The following is a 21200-nucleotide window of genomic DNA, read 5'->3' as shown; positions in this document are numbered from 1 at the left end:
GAATTTGGTTTCTCATTCTTGAATCGGAAATAAGTAACATTTTGGACATTGAGATGATCAAAAAATATAATCGTGATCACGACTGTTTTCTGTACAAATCTTTTCGTACCATTTTTATGAGGATTTAGAGGAATAATGTTGATAAAAGTATTTAAGTATATTGAGAAAAACGTAAAATATTTTGAGAGACGGGTGCAAGAAAAGGAATTGCCGGTTGTTCCGGCTTGAAAAGGTAGTGATGAAGCAAGAAAGTTGTGGACTGCTAGAAGTGCCGGTGTGGAAGTGGAGTCAGCTCCAATCTGAACCGTCCTAGGAATGACCTCCCCTGGATGGCACAAGTTGGCAATGGTAACAAGCCGGGGCGGCAGTGGAGTGAGACCCAGGCCAGATACTAACTACCTCAGCTCGTCGCCGACAAGCAGCTACCTGCAGAGTGCACCGGTTCAGCGCTTTCTTGGAGTTGACCTGAACGGAGCCCAGCGGAAGATGCTCCCTGCCTGCCCGTCACCAAACACCGCACTGCGCTCTCGTCGCCACTCTTGATCGCGCAGCCGGGGCCGGGCGGGCATCGCCAACAAGTAGTCAACAGCTAGAAGTGACTCCTCCCCTCCGGCCATGCGTCTGCCATGCACACGCATGCATATGCACAGCTGCCCTCCTGAAACTTGCGCTCAAATTAGTCAGATGTCGAAGCACAGATGAACTAAATATGTGTTCCATGGGGCCAAGGCAATCATGTAATTGGACGGGGCTTGCTTGTTAACTAGTGCCAGTATTAGCTAGGTGGTCGAATTCTAATCCGAAACTTGCAATTTTTGCAATCTCTAAATGGGTGCCTCCTATCAATTCCATGGCTACGTCTGTTTTAGTGAGTGGGGCACACGCCCTCCCTCACCAAAAAAAAGAAACAATTTATTTTGTATTTTACACAAAAGTATTGTCGTTTGCAATATCTATAGTTAGAGTGCCCCGGTCAAATTCATGGCTAGGCCCGCCTTGATCGGGATATACGCATTACAAATGTTTGTAAATCTGCAAGGAATGGCACTTGAGTTGCCAATTAAGCGCAAGACAAGAAGACATGGGCTATGCATTGACGCATTCGCCCTTTGGACACATCAGCTGCATGTCAGTGGCCGCATCAGCGTCCCCTGGATAAACACCAAACAGGCAAATACGTACACGTCGGCACCACCCGCAGTATCCAGTCCACATCTATTACTCTATTAGATGTGTTGCAACTACTAATAGCTAGTTTTGTCAAATTCACATAAACAACACGGATATTTTGTCAAAATCAAGTCGAAGCAAGTATAGCACATGTTTCTTGCCTAGCTAGCATATGCTTCTTGTCTAGCTAGCATATGCTTCTTGTCCTCGGAGCATCCATTAGGTAGGATGCTGATGAGTCCGGTCCCCATCTTAGAGATCTTAGAGCAACTCCAGCCAGGGTTCGGAAAATTGTCGGTTACCGATCGGTAACCGTGATTATCGATGTTACCGAGCGTATTGATTTTATAAACTAACCGGTTTTTAAATTTGAATAAAAAAATTCAAATCAGATTTAAAAAGAATAAAAAAAATGCATAAAAACTAGAGATGATTCTAAGACTATTTGTGAAACAAATTTTCAAAAAAAAATTGTTTGCATCACGAAATATGTGCTCAAATATTGATTGTTCAAAAAAACCCAAAAAAAAGAAAATATTGAAACAGGACGAATGCACAGTGCAAACAACCCGTTTTAACCCAGCTCAATGGATAAGGGCAGGAGCTCTTCTCGTCACGTCGTTCCGTAGCTCACTTTCCCTCGCGTCGTTCCACAACAAGAACCGAAGCTCCGTCGTGGAAATCCGACAAAGAGTGCTTAAATATCGAGCGAGAAGGGTCGGTAACTGAGCGAGAAGGAGCGGTAACCGTCCGCATTTGCCGACCTGAGCGAAGCGCCTGACGCTGAGCGGTTTTCCACGCGATTCGATCGGAACCGACTTAACCCGAGCGATTTAATTTGTTAGGTATGTTGCTTAGGAGGGTGACAGTTCGGTTTGTCGTCGATTCGGCCGAGCCGGTAGATTTATTGCTTGATTCGCTCGGTTTTTGGCCCGATGCCATCGGTTTTCGGCCCGATGTGCTCGGTTAATACGTTGTACTGGCAAGGTAGTTAATTTTGGTGAAGTTAATTATTTCTTGAGATATTTATGCATGGCTAGCAACATGACAACACATGTTTAGCAGTTTAACATGCATGTACGTAATTAATTTCGGTTGAAGTTTCTTTTAAAATAAATCGACACATTTTGTTCATGGAATATTATTAGTAGGATCACCATTGAGCTTTCTACTTCCAACAAAGGCAGTACAAACTAGTTAGTGTCGGTTAGGGTTCGTTTTTAGGTTGTTAGGGTTGTTTAATGTCTAGTAGCGTTGGTTAGCGCATAGTACTTGGTTTGGTTTAATGTTTACTAACTATTGGAATTTGTTGAGTGTTAATATGATGATATATGTTGTTTTGCAGTAATCGATGACGGATAGAGATATGGTGTGACAGTACAGGGACAATTTGGCCCTAGGGTTTAGGTGCAATTACTGCAAGAAGGAAAAGAAAGAGGTGGTGCCACAAGATTGGAAGAACTTTTGGCAGGACGCGGAACAAATGTTATAAGTTGTGATAGTGTGCCTCTAGATGTGCATGATTACTTCTAGTGTGAGCTTGATAGGACAAAGATAAGAGGGAGGGAATGTCTGAGGAGAGTCTTTGGAGGCAAGAGTCAGCAAGAGTTCAGGTACATTTGACAAGCGATAATGAGGAGATGAAAGAGGAATAGGTGCAATATGTCATGACTCAGTCTAGGGAGAAGGAAGAATTCAGGAGGAGGACAGGTGATTCATACTAGCATGGAGGTGGTAGTGGAAGTGCCAGAGGAGGCAATGTTTTAAAGAAAAAACGCCAGGTTCTTAGAAGGGAGTATCCTACTATCGTGTGATAGCCTTGTGTGGTGCATACAATAAATTTAATGTTAAAATGAATTGGTGAATTTAGAGACCACGATATTGTCATTCAAAGTGCAAGGTCCATATCGCAATGGCTTTACAATCATTCAAAGCTCCATAAAATGATGAATACCGCGATTGGTTGAGAGTTGGTGAGGTGGAATGCCACAAGATTTGGCACAAACTATCTATTTCTTGAAATATTTCTACGTCGAAGGGATAGGTTCATGCAATGGATGGTATCTAGTGAGCTGCAATAGTCTCGCTACATTGGTTCTGATATTGGAAGATATGCATATGGTTGTCTATCCAGCTTAACATGGTGCAACAACCTTAACATGGTTGTTGATTCCGTTCAACTATTGTATGCCTTCCTCGGATTTGCTGATCAAGACAAGGTGCCGACATTGAGTGAGGTGCTCCTGAGATACACCGTTGTCAAGAAGGAGTATGATTCGTTGTATCACAACAATAGGGATACCTTTGAAAAGTATATGGCAATTGTCGATCGATAATGTATGATCTAACGAATGGGACCTACGTGAATGCCGGTGATACACTCTAACCAGTTGCATTCTTATAGTACTAATGCTTCATCAACTTGCGGCCGCATTGAATCCCCGCACACACTACTCGTATGGCATGGGTATAAACTTGTTCAGAGATCTTCAGGAGGCATTTGAGAGGATGGCTGATGTCAGTACTGCTACAGAAGCACTTAATAAGGTTGAAATATATCGGACAAAGTCTCGATCATTCGCTGGTCCGCTCACGTCACAGATGGTATGTGATGGTAGCACTCCACCTAGTACGAATTGTGTTGACATATCTAACTGTTACATCACTTTATCTACTTTTGTAAATGTTAGATCACTTTACCTACTTGCAGTGCAATTGTGGTCTATGTTCGGTTCGTCTGCATCTTCACTAACGATGCTTGCCTGGCGCCTAGTATCTCAATGCGCTTCATCTAGTGGGTGTGAGAGGAACAGGAGTACATTTGCATTTATCCACACAAAATTTCACAACAGTTTAAGCTACAAGAAGCTCCATAAGTTGGTATATGTAAAGTACAATTTGAGAATATAGAATAATTTGGATGCAGGCATCAGGTCGACTATTGATGATGACCCATTTCAGCGGCTTATGTAGCTCTCATGAATGAGGAGAATAATCCACTCTGGGACTAGATGGAGACCGATAGATCAAATGTTACCCCAAAGCTTGATGAGGAGGACACATACATTGACATACCCCTACCTACTCAGCAAGTGACAAACAAAGTGAACCCGCATGATCTATAATGGTAGATTGGAGAATGTACACTAGCACAGTGGGTTGCTAAAGTAGTAGATGACACACACACGGAAAACAGGAAGAAGCAAATTGTGCATCCAAAGAAGAGCAAGAAGATTAAGGGTAAGGAAGAAATACAAGTACCAAGGGATGATAGCATGGATAGTGCCTCAAAAAGCCCAACTTACCAAGAGTCTAATGACAACAACTCAAAGACAGATAGTGATGACGGTCAGGGAGGCAGTGCTCCTCCACGCCTCTGCTCTATCGTTACTCCCTTGCAATTCACTGGTGAGAGTCAATTTTCATATGCCACATAGGACCAAGACCATGGTACCCCATCCTCACAAAGACATGTCATACAGGGTGGCTATAATGGACCATAAGATAGTGGGAACTATTCTAATAGCTATGGCATGAAGAGTAGTTCTGAATCGTATCCGTACCATTATCATGTCTCCGATACTCAGTCAGAGCCTCATATTCGATGGGTCTATGAGTTGCAAGACCCTAAGTTTTATGCCATATTGCAAGAACAATGATCAACCACTTCTGCATGGACGGGCAAACTTATGCACAGTTGCTATCTACATGATGTATAATGCTTATGTCCACCGAGGAGTATAATACAGCCGAATTTAATCCCCTCCCCCCCCCTGGTTAAAAGCTGGTGGTACTGAAGGTGATGATAATTTACTTTCCGCAACTACTTTATTTGCATACCATGGTATTGTACTAACTTTTTCCATCTCGTAAGTTGCATGTGGCATGGATACTATGCAAACTACATTTTATGTATTGATCATCACCTTGATAAGTATTGATGGAAGACATATGGTTGTGTTTCTAGCTTTTGTATGGATAATTCGACATATTTATTAATTTGAGGCACTACTTATGTAATGTATGCATATATTCGATGAAACAATTATATGGTTATGCTCATATTGCTATTAGTATCTATTTGTTTCCTTGGAAATATCCAAAATATAGCAAAGGTCATGCCAAAAATTTCCTGATTAAACAAAACATAGCAAATCTCATGCCATATTTTTTCCTATTTTTTCTATTTTTGTGATTGTTTATGATTTTTTCTAATTTTCCTTCAATTTTGTCGAAATTCGAACAATGTGGTTAGTTACCACTATAATGCAGTCGATTTTCGACCAATTCGTTCGAATTTATGTCAGTTCAGTAATCATTAAAATCGGCTGATAAATCGTAAAATGCGGTCGATAACCGGTGTAAACCGACTGATTACCGATTCATCGATTCAGTCTGAACTCTCGCCGAATTAGCAAATTTGACCAAATGAATTTGTTTGAATTCTCGCCCAGTTTCACCCAATTTTCGTGACAACCGTGATTTTTGGATAACCGCCGTCGGCCGGTTCTTGAGCACTAAAGACATTTGTGAACCTTGACTCCAGCAGGCTACTCAAATTTGACTGGCCATATCTCCATTTGGCTATTCACTTCACAAGATTTTTTTCTCTATATTTTTACACACTTCAGCAGACTAGTCAAATTTCACTCTCCATATCTCATATACTATATTTTATTCGTAACGGTTATTTCTTGCAAAGGCATTATTCCAACAGCTATTTTGTTCAACGACTATATTCCAATGGCTAGTTTTTTCAAACGGCTTCCCAACGGCTATATCTCCGCTCTATAGATGGACAACCATTTGGTTGCTCCTCCTTCACACCATTCTTCCTCCTCCTCTCGCTACTCCTCCTACATCGATTCAGAAATGAGTCATCATGGATTAGCCATGCAATGTGTGTTGGATTCGCCATTGGATGACGACGACAATGAAGTGGTTTTTGTTTCAAGGCAACTAGCCCACCGACAACATCAGCTTGGTAACGCACGATGCCATGGAGATTTTATGCCTGGACAGCAGGAACTTCAACATGATAGAGTTGGAAAGCATGCAAAACTATACCAAAATTATTCTTTAGATAATCCAACTTACGGCCCAATGTTCTTCCATCGCAGGTTTGCAATATGTCCATGTAGTTTTGTTCACCTTGTTTGTTGAACCTCCTTTGCCACAAGTTTAGAATGTCATGGTCTCTATTTTTTTACGCATTGCCCAAGCCGTAGAAGCACATGACCCTTATTTTGTACAAAGAAGAACTGCAGTTGGACAATTTGGGTTATCTCCTTTGTAGAAGATTACTGCAGCTTTACTTCAGCTAGCTTATGGAGTACCAACAGATGGTACTGGTAATTATATTCGTATTGGAGAAAGTACCGCTATAGAGAGTCTTAAAAGATTTGTCAAAACTATTGTTGAAATCTTCGGATGTGAGTACCTGAGACCTCTAAATGAGAATGATACATCTAGATTATTTACCATTAGAGAGTAAAGAGGTTTCCCTAGAATGCTAGGTAGCATAGAATGCATGAATTGGAAGTGAAAAAATTATCCTTCAGCATGGCAAGGTATGTATACCGGCCATGTGCACGAGCCCACAATTATTCTTGAAGCTGTTGCTTCACACGTTCTTTGGATTTGGCATGCTTTCTTTGGATTACCCGAGTCTCACAATGATATCAATGCCCTTGATTGTTCCCCACTCTTTGCAAAGCTAGTTGAAGGTCATGCTCCACAAGTGAATTATAACATCAACAGCCACAAATATACAATAGGATATTACCTTGCAGATGGCATTTATCCTACATGAGCAACATTTGTGAACTCAATTTCATCTCCTTAAGGGAATAAGAAAAAACATTTTAACCAAGCTCAAGAAGCAGCTACGAAGGATGTGGAGCGAGCATTTGGAGTTCTACAAGCTCGTTTTGTCATTGTTCGAGGACTAGCTCGGTTTCGGGATCAACAAACACTCAGTGACATCATGATAACATGTATCATCATGCATAATATGATAGTTGAAGACGAGGTGGCTTAAGAACTTGACTTCCAGTATCATGGAATGGGAGAACATGTGATACCTTCTCATGAGTCCACGCCTGAACTAGAACAGTTTATTTAAAATCTTAGGTCTATTAGATCATGGGATGTTCACACCCAACTTTAGATTGATCTAGTTGAGCATATGTGGCAACTCCATGGAACTAGAATGATGTAGTTCTAACAATGTATCCAAATCATTGTAAGAGCAGTTACCACATAAGCACACATATTGTAAGAATTTGTAAGAGCAGTTACCATACAAGCACACACAATTTAAGAATTTGTAAGAGCAGTTACTATACAAGCACACGTTATAAAAATTTATAAGAGCAATTAACACACAAGTACACGCATTATAAGAATTTGTAAGAGCAGTTACCATACAAGCACACGCGTTGTAAAAGCAGTTACCATATAAACACATATGTTGTAAAAATTTATAAGAGTAGTTACCACATAAGTACGTGCGTTGTAGGAGTAGTTACCACACAATCAATGGCAATAGAAGGTATCCTCACCACTCTAATTTGTTTGGGTGACTATACCCATTGTTGGCTGCAAACCAAACACTGCCACAAACTGTTGCTAAATATTTGCCATGAACGACTAACCTGTAGCATGGCTACAACGAGTACACATATAATAGCCATTCGACGTAATGGAGTTCACGGTGGTGGCATGTGAGGATATCAAAATATTGTCCAATGGCACATACGGGATTTTGATCTTTTGTAACGGCACACATGTAATTGTCTCTAAAAAGTTCTCACAACATATTAGTGGTTCTTACAGCACATCACATCTAAAATACAAGATAATTAGTGGATGCAACATAATACATAACTGAACCCATGCGATTGTCGTCTAGTAATGATCTCATTCTGCAAACTCAAGTAATATTCTTGTTGTGGCCCAGTCATGAAACTAGTGTCCATCCCCATAATTCTCTCCTCCTCTATCCGTATCTTGAACTCCAACTCTTTATTCATAACTTCAACTTTTTTGGCTTCAAATGCAATCGTCTCTTGTTCTGATACAATCCCGTCTTGTTCTTGTGTATATGCTTGTTCGTAGGGCTCCTCTTTCTTCAATTATTTGACTCTCTCCACTTCTACCTTCTTTGCCCATAAGCTTTGAAATGCTTCCATGTACATGTTATCTTTTTTGCCTAGGCAACTTCTACCTCTTCGTAATTTTACCTATTTCTTACCAGTTGGTCTTTTCAAGGGATTACTTTTTGGAGTTGCTACTGTATCCTCCTAGTCTATTGGGCTACTTGAGTTGGCACTTACACGAGTGGAAGAACCTGGAGATTAATTAGATATTGTCTTCTGCTTCTTTGAAGACAATAAATCAGACCACTTTGGTTGGTGTTGTAGTAATGGCCAACAATGCAAAAACTAAAATGTTTTCCCATCTTGTTTTCCCTTGTACACACACGCTTGAACAATTTGAACAAGAAAATATGAATATGAGTTACTAACTTGCACACAACATAAAGAGTTTACAAGTAATTAACATAAACAACATGTAACTTGTCTCTCTCCATCACACTACTTTGCCTTCTCCGCTCAACCTCATCAACACAAGAAGCAAATTTGTTAACAGCTTTTTGAATATCACCCTAATGGTTCTGAAGTGAGGTTGGATTACGGTTCGATTTAAAGTTCTTGTACTCGTGGAAGTATAAATGAATTCTCGTCCAATAAGTAGAGCGAGATCGTTAGGTCCCTTGGGCTACATCTATACTTATATTTAGTCATACCGACACCAACATCTTATCTTCCTCCTCGCAAAATTTTTTAGATCTTCTGTTGTTTGGTCTCATAGACAAAGGGTGTGTTTCAATTGATGTTACTTGCTCCTCAACTACAGACCAATCCAAATTTCCATCCCAAACAGTGTTTCCCTGACTCAAAAGGTTAACATACTACTCAATATTGCCTACCAAATTCAACATGCAAGAAACAAATTCAGTTATGTGTTCATAGTGACATTTCATCGAACATTTGCAATGCACAGAACCTAAAAGTTCTACTCTAATATGGACAACAGACAATAACTCAATCTAGCAATCAAATTATGCAACCAACATCCTGCAGTTGCAATCTAGCACTCAAACCACACAAATTGACATCACTTTCTCCTCAATCCACAAAAGAATACATGCTTCTCATCTCTGTGCAGCCGAGCTGCTGCTACTGCGTGCTATGTGCTGCCGCATGCTGCCGCGAGCTACTGTTGCTGCATCGTGCCCCTCACGCAGCCGACCGAGCGCACCGCGCCCACCACCTTGATGGCCGAGTGAACCACGCCCACCACGCCAACGGCTACCACCCCCACCATATCAACGGCTAAGCACAGCGCATGACTCCCTAGGTAGACAGAGGAGCAGTTGCGAGGCGGCACACAAACTCAAAGGCGTGGGCTCCCAGGTGCTGGTAGAGGGGTGCGTCGCCTCCCAGCCTCTGGTGGAAGGGTAGCTGCGAGGCGTCGCAGCGCCACGGGTACGTGGGGAGGTGTGCTCTCGGCAACGGAGGGTGGGTAGGAACTCGGGGGAGATCCAGTGGGGACATCAACCATGGAGGCGAGCGCTCAGTGACACAAGCGCGTGAGAGCCCAGGAACGAAAAAGCGGAAGGAAGGCTATGTGCGAAGGAGCGCGGGAATGGAGGCAGACAAAGATGGCGAGCCGCACGGAGTAGCCAAATTTAGCCACTCTTTCCCAATAAATAGTTATTTTACAGTGGTAGCTACTCGATTAGCTACTCTGTTGGAGCTCATTTTTGACCAGAGATGGCCATATTTGACATCGGCGAGCTAGAAGGCCACCATGCAGTAGATGCTCTTAAGGACCCACAGGCTTGTCATAATTCACTTAAACAACACGGCTAACTTGTCAAAATCAAGTCGAAGCGAGTACTACGCATGCTGAATATGTTTATTATCCTTTGAACCACCACTAACTAGTATGATGAGAGTCTAGTCCCCATGCATCTTAAAGATCACAAGTAATAGTTTGTCGATATTCACTTAAACAACAAGACTAATTTGCCAAAATCAAGTGGAAGCGAGTAGCACATGCTTCTTGCCTAGCTAGCATATGCTTCTTGTCCTTTGACCATCCAACCTCCATTAGCTTGCACAGTCTTGCTACCTAATTTCAAAATCAAGCATCATGATCACCATGTTTTTTTAACCAGGGACTTGTGTCACCACGGAACTGAAATATTGTGCGGATAAGATTAGTGGATTGGACTAGTGTGTGCAGCTAAGTAGTTCTATCCAACACCTAAGACGTGTAATAGAAGTGGTCCGAAATGTTTTTATTTAAATTGCGACGGTCAGTACTTCAACTCTATAGCATATTAAACAGCATGCACCAACCAAATTATCTGTAAGTCTAGGTTAATGAGAAAAGCCAGTACTAATAGCCTTATACTTCAACAACCTTCTTAATTATTATTATAGGTGTAGTTCTTTTCTTTTTCCTGTAAGGAACTTACAGGCTTGATTTGGGGATGGTGATTATGAAGTTTTTAAAACTCTGTAATTTGGTGCTCGGATAGTCGAGTCTCCATAATTTTTTGTGGTACCCCAGGACCTACAGGAGATGCTTTCCAAAACCACAGGAGACCTGAGTTTGTGTTGTCGACGCGTGTTTTCTCATTTTATGACCACCAACGCTTTGTGTGATCAAGAAATTATCCCTTGCCTTGCCATTCTAGGCTTGTGTTATGGGATTTACTGCACGCGCGGTATGCATGCAGGGTTTTATGTGTGCACAAATCCAGTATGAAAATAGCTACAGGCCATAAAAGCGGCTACATTCTTTTGGAGGATGGTATAGCTTCGAGTGGCAAATTTTTAAGAGCAATGAACAGAGTCTAAATGGCATAAAAGAAAGGCAGATGCTAAATTTTAGCAGTATATTTTTGAAAAAAATTAGGTGATGACTCACAACAGAGGTGTCTATATGGGTCTATTGGGCCAGCCTCGTATGGGCCTAGCTATGCAGGGCTCGATAGGCCTAGCTACTGTAATGGATTGTGCTATGCTAACCCGTGTGCTGTGCTCTCGACTCACGGCATGACTCATCATGCACCGTGTCGTGCCGGGTTGGCCCTGGCACGATTGCGGCTCGACGGCACGACAGCCATGGTGGGCACTGCGCCGAGAGCGACCCCGACGCACGACCGGCCCATCATCACAGTTGACCTGAAAAAAATAGCTACAAAATTAAAATATATAGAAAATAGATAAAACAAGATAAAAATATAGAAAAACAAATAAGAAAAGCTACAAAATTAAAAAATATAGAAAATAGAAAATAGCTAGGCCCAGGCGTACTGGGCCAAACCGTGCATGTTTGTGCCTGTCCGTGTCATGCCTATGCTGGCCCAACTCAGCTGGGCCGTGCCTCGTGCTCGGCCTAGGCACGGCTTGTGGCCTCTTGTCGTGCCTACAGTGTCGCGCCTCATACCGGCCCACTAATTATGACCCATTTGGACATCTTTAGCTCACAACCGTCTTCAACCTCCCACCCCTCCTCGACCTGCCTTGCCGCACTCCCCTACCCTGCCTACCTCTAGCCATCTCCGGCAGCAAGGATGCCGTCGGATCTGCTCCCACAGCCCCGGCCGTGCTAATTGGGCGTGCCAAGATGCCCCCGCCTCACCCTAGCCCACCAGTTGTCCTCAACCGCATGCGACCGACGATACCCCACTGCTATACCTCCGTGCCTACCTCCTCCACCAGGCTAACCTTCCTCCCTCATACCTCCTCTAAGTCCAATAACCATAGAGGACACCTCAAACCCCTAATCCCCGTCACCGACCACTAGCTTTCGTCGTCTAATCTCACCTCCTAAACTTTAAGCATCTGAAATTTAGGAAGTGTGTAAAAGAAATCACAATAATCGTACTCTTATTTTCTTCGTCAAGCAAACATCGTGAAACACACCGCTCAAGAAAATAAATAAGAAAGCCTAAAACAAGGTAGTAATTTTTTTTTAAATGACAGCAAGAGAAATGCCGTGTTATATATTAATAGATAGGGAGAAGAAACATAGTTCAGGCACTGCACTACGGCACCCAGAGAAAGACATGAAAAGCAAATTGTAGGGCAAGGCAACCCCCGCAAACATAACAGGCTCCGTAAAACAAGAGAAAAAAGCTGAGAGAAAAACACCCCTCCCTAACCTAATAATCGAAGACTCCACTGAGGGGCGGAGGAAACTAGGGCTGCATTGTTGTGCTATGCTCAAAGACAGCAAGGCGTCCCTACTCAATGTCCTCCTTCGCCCTCCTTGCAATGGCCTCCAGGTGCAGGTTTTGGTTCTGAAAAACTTGGCGGTTTCATTCCTTCCAAACATTCCACCAAAAGTATATCACTTTGTCGTTGAAATCTCTTTTGTTTTCCTTATTGATCTTCTCCATGCTTGGCACCACCATTGTCGAATGTTGTTGTATTCCCCTAGGTCCGGCACCTGTGACCAGCCGAACCATTGTGCTACCAGTCTCCACACCTCCCGGGCGTATGTGCAATCCTTTGCAAAGTATTTTGATGTTTCATTAACCACATTGCAAAACTTGCACCGTGGCTCATGTGGCCAACCTTTTTCGGCTAAGTTTTCCATCGTTAGGATTTTTCCTTGGACAAGGAGCCAAACAAACATCTAGCATTTCGCCTCGGTGTGGGCTATCCAGATCGGTTTCATACTGTATCGCTTTACTGCTCTAATGAATTGTACTCTATATGCACTCTTGGCCGTGTAAATACCGTCTTGCGTCCATCTCCATCTAATTTGATCCTCCGCTGCTGGGTCTGTTGGACGACCTAGCAGAGCTTAACGAACTGCAAAATTTCATCTCTAGTTGTTAGTGGTTTTAGTTTGCAGATCTAGTTTACGTTTTGTAACTCTTTGTTCACCATCTAGAACTTTCTCTTAGCACACCAATATAGGTTAGGGGCGATTATTTTTGGTGTCATTCCATTTATCCAGCTATCATGCCAGAAACTAGTCTTGTTCTCATCTCCGAGCGTGACATCCGTAGAAATCAAGAAAAAGTCGCTGTCAATTTTGTCACAAGGGGCCTGCATTTTGGCCGAAGGTCTATCCTTGTCAGTCCATTGGTACCACAACCATCTGATTCGTAAAGCTCTAGGAAATCTTTTGATGTCCAAGATCCCTAAGCCACTCAAGTTCTTGGGCCTAGCCGTAGTACCCCAGTTGACAAGAAAATGTGTCCCATTAACCTTTTCCGGAACCTCCCCTTTCCATAAGAAAGCTCTTCTAATCTAATCAATCCTCTTTGCAAGTCATTTCTAGAGTGGAAACACTGTTAGGTGGTATGTAGGCTATGAAGAGAGCATCTTTTTCACCAAAGTTTCATGTCCAACCAGCGAGAACAATCTTCCTTTCCATCCAGGTAACCAACCTCCCAACTTGTCAAGAAGAGGTTAAAGATCAACCTTTCGCAATTTCCCTGTATGTAGAGGGAGCCCAAGATATCTACATGGGAATGACCTTATCTCACCGGGGAAGTCCCCAAGGACATCCTCAAGGCTGTAGTCTTGGCATCTGATCGAAAAGATCTATGTCTTAGATAGATTTGTTAACAGCCCTGAACATTTTCCAAAAGCAGCGAGTATCTCATTCAAAGCTTTCATCTCTTCTTTATCTAGATTGGCAAAAATGGCTACATCATCCGCGTACGGTGAGCATCTTAGCTTTGCCTTTTGAGGCAGAACCGGACTTAGGATCTACTTTTCCTCCGCTAGCTGCACTATTCATTGCAAAGGATCAATAGCCATGCTGAAAAGCATTGGGGATAAGGGATCACCCTGTCTTAGTCCCCGCACATGCATGATAGGGAGCCCTGGCTCACCATTGAGGAGTACACGGGTCGAGGAGGTGGCAAGCAGCTGTGCGATCCAATCTCGACATCCCTGTCCAAATCGAATCACTTCCATGACCTCAAAAAGATAGACCCTGCTAATGGAGTCGAGAGCCTTTGAGACGTCTAATTTCACAAACAGTGATGGCCTCTTTTTCTTTTGTCGTTCACGAATGGCACTATGCACATACACAGAGTTGTCATCGATACACCGCTTTTTGATGAACGCACTCTGGCTGTGTGATATGATTTTGTTGAGCCTCAGTGCAAGCCTGCTTGCCATCAGTTTTGAGATGATTTTTGAGAAGCTATTAATCAGACTTATGGGTCTGTATTCGATGACCTTTGAAGCATCCGCCCGCTTAGACAACAAGAGGATGTTTGCATTGTGGAGGCAATGAAGGTTTGCACATCGTAAGTCATAGAAGCACTGTAGAGCAGCCATTAAATCATCCTTAATTATTGTCCAACACTTTTTGTAAAACAATCCAATGAAGCCATCAGGGCCCGAGGATTTCTCGGACAGGATTGATTTAATTGTTGCTAGGATCTCCTCCTCGTCGAAAGGCTCTTCCAAGTCCTCAAGATCTATCTGGTGATAGTGGAGGGCACTCCAGTTTAGCGCTAACTCTCTCTTTTTAGGTGTGCCAATGTGCTGTTTGAAGTATTTGGAAAGTTCATCAGCTTTTTGCTCAAGCGAGGTAGCAATGCCGTGCTCTGTCTGTAGGTTCTGAATAAAGTTCTTCCGCTTTCTTGCATTTGCTTTCAGCTGGAAGAATTTTGAGTTTACATCCCCTTCCTTATCTAAGCCAGCCGGGAGTGATGTCTGAGGGCACGGTTTTCTTCCGCTTGGTCTAGTCTCAAAATGACTTCCTGTGCAATCGAAGCCTTGTATCCTCAACTGTGCTTTGTTTCCATATTTTTAAGTCCTTTTGTAGTCTACTAAATTTGGCATGCAATTTCGTCATAGCAACCTTTGTTTGCACCGGCTTGTCCAGCTCTTTTGAACTACGCCCATGAATACTAACATTTTCACCTAATATGACTCAAAGTGGAAGACTCTGTATCCTGTTCTCAGCCTTCGATATGTAAAGGGCAATGGTCCGACCCATTTGAGGACGCGGCCTGCATGCGCGCATTAGGAAGCATCAACATCCATTCCCATTCCGAAGTGTAGAAGCACCAAACAGGGTAGTAATTAAATAGCATTTATAGATGATAAGAGCTATCCATTTCCTGCTATGCTTCTGCTGGATTAGCATCCTACGTGTTATACAGCCATGGTTTTGACAACGTATGTGCAGATTTTGGGGGACAGTTAGCAATATTGCGCTCGCCCCACTTTGACCTTCGGCAGCTGACCGATTGTAATGCGGCGCCCAGACGGAGTCGATCGGTAGCCAAAAATTAAGAAAGCGTTGGGCTTGGAAACGATGTCGTGACTCGTGATAAGCTCGATTCGCCAGGCGCCAGCTACACTCCCGATCGCCTTCTATAAGTAGCTCGAGCCTTCCCCTCTCGGATCCAACAAGCTACAAGGCGGCCGAAGGTCCTCGAATCTCGATCGACTGCTTTCGCACTGAAGGCGGCGGCCATGTCTCCCTCTCCTGATCTCTCCCGCGTCCTCCCCCGCGTGCTCATCGTCTCCCGCCGCACCGTCCGCAAGAACAAGTTCGTCGACTTCGTCGGTGAGTTCTCCTCCTGCTCCGGGCTGGCCGCCTCGAGGAGGCTTCAACCTTGTCGGATTTGTTAGTAGAACCAACTCGTCGATATGGTTGCGTTGGACGGTGGCTGACATTTGCATGGCGCGTGCGCGCGCATGGTTTGTTTGTTTGTGCCCTCAGGTGAGTACCACCTCGACCTCATCGTGGGCAACGGCGCGGTGCCGGTGATCGTACCGCGCGTGTCCGGCGTGCACACGCTGCTGGAATCGTTCGAGCCCATCCACGGCGTGCTCCTCTGCGAGGGCGAGGACATCAACCCCTCCCTCTACGACGTCGACGCCGGCGCGCTCTCCTCGGAGCAGCTCGAGGCCGTGCGGCGTCTGCACCCGAGCGACGCCGCCATCGACCACGAGAAGGACTCCATCGAGATCCGCCTCGCCCGCCGCTGCCTCGAGCGCAACATCCCGTTCCTCGGCATCTGCCGCGGCTCGCAAGTGCTCAACGTCGCCTGCGGCGGCTCGCTCTACCAGGACGTCGAGCACGAGCTGGGCCCCGAGTGCGCCACCGTCCGCCACATCAACTACGATGACTACGATGGGCACCGCCACCCGGTGCACGTCCTGCCGGGCACGCCCCTGCACGAGTGGTTCGCCGACTCGCTCGACGTCCGCGGCAAGGACGAGGGCGCGCAGCTGATGGTGAACAGCTACCACCACCAGGGCGTGCGGCGGCTGGCGCAGCGGTTCGTGCCGATGGCGTTCGCGCCGGACGGGCTCGTCGAGGGGTTCTACGACCCCGACGCGTACAACCCCGGCGAGGGCAAGTTCATCATGGGCCTCCAGTTCCACCCGGAGCGCATGCGCAAGGCCGGCTCCGAAGAGTTCGACTACCCTGGCTGCGGCAAGGCCTACAAGGAGTTCGTCCGCGCCGTGGTCGCGTACCAGGAGAAGGTGGCCGCCGCGGCCGCGCACGTGCCCCGGAGCGCGTTCCTCGCGTCGAAGCTGAACAAAGAGATGGAGAAGCGGCGCAAGGTCATCTTCCGGAGCTTCTCGCTCGCCAAGGACATGTACGTCTCCGGCGGACGCACGCGGCCGGCCGGGCATCGCGATCTCGAAGCCGGCGCCGAGTTCCTCCAGGTAACTAAGCAGCAAGTCGGTCGAATCACATTTGCTTGCGGTCGCTGCAAGCGCACGAAGCTAAGTCCTAACCGTGTTGCTAACAACTGTCTCGAACGTGCAGTCGAACACGGCGCTGAGCGTGCAGCAGGAGAAGCGGCTGAAGCAGATGGGCGCGACGGTGCGGAACGCGTCGGGGTACCTCAACAGTTTGGAGCCGAACGACGGGCGCGAGGCAGCGGCGAGGGCGCTCATGGCGGAGATGACCGTCGACCAGCTCTCCGACCTCGCATCCTTCTACCACACCATGGGCAAGATCTGCTCCGAGGTCCTCGACAGGAAGCTGCAGTCGTTGCATGCATCTGCGTGACTAAGACTAACTCGACAGTGTCTCGACGCGTGTCGGTGCCGACTCTTGCCTGTTGCATCCTGAATACCCGATGCTGTTACGAAAACTGAATGTAAAGGCAAGTGTTTATTGGCTACTAATATATTACATGTTGTTCGAGAAGTATGGCGGTTCTTCTGTGTATCTGCCTGTTTGACTTGGCTTCGTATCTATGTGCAATGCACCGGCTGGAGCAGCAGGAAAACTTGGGCTCATCTCCTGAACTGACAAGGATGACGATTGACGAGCAGGCGAAACGACGAACTGAATAAATGTTGGTCGTTTTCGTTTGCGGTGTCATTCCCCTCCAGCGATCGTCTTGTCCATCTTTCTGCAGCAGAGTCCAGATTGTCAGAACTCAGAAGAGTGCCCAATACCACATCATAATTTTGTCAGAACTCAGAAGAGTGTCCAAAACCACATCGAAAATTCGAGATCTAAGGTAGGGTTTGGTTATTTAAATGAAGTTAAATAAGATGAGATTATATTGTATGAGATGGTTTTGGACAGGATGATATGGTAAAAATAGGTTGTTTGATTGGATGTATATGATAATACGATAATGTGTTTGATTTGATGAATGAGATAGTACGTGAATGCGTTTAGTTGGATGTATTTGGTTAGATGTACGAGATAGTAAAGAACGTGTTTAGTTATTTAAACGCTATATATTATATCCATATATAACTTAATTATTTTATAGAAATAATAATTTTTATATTTATTACTATACATGAAATAATAAAAATGCATATAAATAGAACATTAAAAACTCACTTTTTCATCATAAAAGCTAGAGCTAAAAATAATTTTAGAAATTAAACCATCATATAAGAAAAATATTAGTAAATTTTTTCAGTTTTTTAAGAATTTATTTAAGACCCTAATAATTGTTAAAAGTTATAAAGTAACCTTTTTGAGAGATTTTAATTTAAATTCTACATAGATTTTTTAATAAATCTAATTAAAATAAGTTACACATAAATTATGAAATATGTAAAAAATAGAATTTTTAAAGCAATAAAAGATCACTATTTTGATTTTTAGGCAACAGATGAAAACTTAAAGAAAGGACTGATCACACGGACGACTCCGTCCTGACGGAGCGCGGTTCGGCCGATTTTCTGGTACCGTTGGTTCAGCATCTTACCAGAATATGTTTGGAATCTATATCCCTCCTCATCCTGGATGATGAACAGTACAGGCAACCAAATGCTCGTACCAACCACCGTCCTGCACCGACAAGTCTCGTTGGCTCAATCAAGCACACCCCAAGTGCATGTCTATTGAAGTTTGCTATGCCGATGGTAGCTACCTGGTGAAAAACTCGGATGGTTGACTTGTCATATCTCAGTAGCAATTGCAGGCATGGACTCTGAAAGTATAGTTCTGTAGCACAGTTTTCTATAGAAGTACTATACAGATGTTTCCTTCGTCAAAACCTTTTGTTTAAGCCACCGCCTGAACTTTTATGGCAATCCATACTCTTACACCAACGGTGATACAAACTCCCGAGGGACCAAGAAATTGTTTTCTCTTCGGAATGTCTGGTCGTCGGTAGACTGAAATTTTAGAAAATTTCAGTCGAACGCTTCAAACATTTCTTCTCCAATGGGCTTGCTCTTCTTCACTCTCCATCTTCAGACGATACCACGCACAGTTGAGCTCCTCCCTGCCGAGTGCCGTCGGCCACACATAGGGGAGAGAGAGAGAGAGAGAGAGAGAGAGAGACGGGGGGCAGTGGTGCTGGACGGCCTGACCGAGCACGGTGGTGGCCGACGGCAGCTAGTGGGGCAGCACCGCGAGGCTGGAGAGCAGGCCAGCAGGGAGAAGGGGAAGGGAAGAGAGGTACGGGGTGCTCACCAGTGGCGCGATAGGCGGGCGGAAGAGCTCGTTGGCGACAGAGCGTGCTTGGTTTCCACAGGCGGCGGCGCCTGCTCCTGCTCTGAGCCCCTACAACCCTTTGATGACTCCCTTGCTGTAAGAGGGGACGAGGGAGTGAGAGCAGAGCCAGAGGGAGCAGCTGAGACCAAGAGAGGGTGGAAGGACTCAACGATGGAGGAGATCAACAGTGGCGACCAATTTAGGGGAATAAACAAGGAAGCTCGGCCGGGAGGATTTGGGCGTGGAGGAGAGGCTGAGGTAGGGCAGTGGTAGTGTAGTGGGGTGAAGGAGAAGCCGGCAGTGCCTTTCATATGCACGATAAAGCGGTTGCGAGAGGAAAATCTCGTCGGCCGTCAAGGATGGTCGGCAGGGGCGGCCACGCATGCGTCTGAAACCGGCGGAAGTGGGTTTCATGGGTCGTTGGCGTGACGTCGTCCACAGGGTGTGCACGTTTTCCAAGAAATAACGCGATGATGGGACGACGTGAAGCGTAGCGTGGTTAGCAATGGCGTCGGTTTCTCCGCGTGCGTGTGGGCTCTGTCGTGCTAGCGTCCGCTGCAATGGGATTGAGCAACGGGCGCGCGCGAGAGAGAGATGGGAAGGAGCGAGCGACCGAAGGAAGACGACGACGAAGATGGCCCACGCATTAGTGTCACGCCGTGCGGGCGGTGGCATCGAGCTGGAATGGGCCGGGGCCGTGGTGAAGCGGTACGGCAGGGTTGGGCCGTCTTGGTGGGGTGGCCCTGGTTTAAAAAATTCATAATTTTTTCATACAAATCGGATGGGAAAAAAATTTACATGAAAATTATAGTTATTAACGATATATACAAATTTATAGTTAAGAACTTTTTAATTTGAGCCATTTAAATATCAAGTAATCTTAACAAAGTTTTAGCCATGGCTGATGATAGCTAATCTTAAAAAAAAATCATAGTCGGTTGAAGATAAATTTTATATGAAAATTATAGTTCTTGACGAGATCTATAACTTTATAGTTTATAATTTTTTATTTTACACTATATAGATGCATAAATAAATGTCTAAAACTTATACAGAGAGAGTCACATACTTGACCACAAACTTTTGGCTTAGATCTCGTGTAAAACTAGTAGGAAACTAGGAATCATTGAAAAAATCACGCATAAGATCACAAAGTTGAAAAGTGTAAATTCAAATATTTTTATTGCAAGTTTGATAACTCGAATTGATAAAATGTATGTACATCACTGACTTTCAGATGTAGCACTATGTCTTTAAAAAATTATCAAGCAAATTGGAGAAGGTCAGTTTTCGCTCAAAAACTTCATAGATCTTATCGAGGATCTCCCGAGCCTTTTTTAGGGTTAAAGAAGGTATAGGTCTAAAGACGTGTAATTTTTATGCACCTCGTCATTAGCTTCGAAAGTAGAAGTCAAACGTTAAAATCGAACTCCATATGCAAAAATTAAGGCTGTTTTACTGAACACTGCACATATTGAATAATTTTTTTTATACAGAGTCAGATGGACAAACTTTATATTAACATTGTAAAACTCGACGAGATGTACAAATTTGTAGTTGATAACCTTTTCATTTAGGATCATTTAGATATGTAAATAGCCATTCCATCGTTCGATGAGAAGATGTCAAAAGAATTTATTTTGCTATTGTACTCAAGAACGAATGAGAAGTGAGATGGTTAAAGAGGTCACATACGTGGAGCTTCTAATCGAGGTCGTGAGTTCGAGTCCTAGAACTCGCGTGAAAAAATAGCGAGTGAGCAGTGATCGGTACTCGAGCTTCTAGTCGAGGGCGTGTGAGCAGTAGTCGATCGGATGCCTCTGGTTGTAATTTTTATTTTTTGCTTTTTTCGACCACAAACATGTTAAATCGGGGACCGACAACCACTGTTGGTTGAAGCCTTCGACCGATAGTGATAACTCGGTCGGGTGAAAGAGAAAGTCAAGTTCTGTCCATTTAGGACGTATGGTTGCACGGGGTAGCTAGGCCAAACGGTGCAATGACTCGATCCTTAAGCGACCGGATAGGTATCTTTT

The 21200-nt window shown here is 44.4% G+C and overlaps 1 protein-coding gene and 1 long non-coding RNA gene across 2 annotated transcripts; one reads left to right on the top strand and one right to left on the bottom strand.

Annotated features, from left to right (window-relative positions):
- The first annotated feature begins 15512 nt into the window (after nt 1-15512).
- Nucleotides 15513-17824, top strand: LOC133896569 (putative glutamine amidotransferase GAT1_2.1). The gene is made up of 3 exons (XM_062337200.1): nt 15513-15801; nt 15958-16913; nt 17017-17824. The coding sequence occupies exons 1-3, from the start codon at nt 15708-15710 to the stop codon at nt 17260-17262; spliced, it is 1296 nt and encodes a 431-aa protein (XP_062193184.1). The 5' UTR covers nt 15513-15707; the 3' UTR covers nt 17263-17824.
- Nucleotides 17487-19995, bottom strand: LOC133896662 (uncharacterized). The gene is made up of 3 exons (XR_009905819.1): nt 18596-19995; nt 18431-18513; nt 17487-17611 (listed from the first exon to the last, which is right to left on the bottom strand). It is a non-coding gene; the product is annotated as an uncharacterized LOC133896662 (long non-coding RNA).
- Nucleotides 19996-21200: the final 1205 nt, after the last annotated feature.

This window comes from Phragmites australis, chromosome 1 (assembly GCF_958298935.1).
Source record: "Phragmites australis chromosome 1, lpPhrAust1.1, whole genome shotgun sequence".
NCBI classification, from domain to species: domain Eukaryota; kingdom Viridiplantae; phylum Streptophyta; class Magnoliopsida; order Poales; family Poaceae; genus Phragmites; species Phragmites australis.
This window is presented reverse-complemented; position numbering and strand designations above follow the sequence as displayed.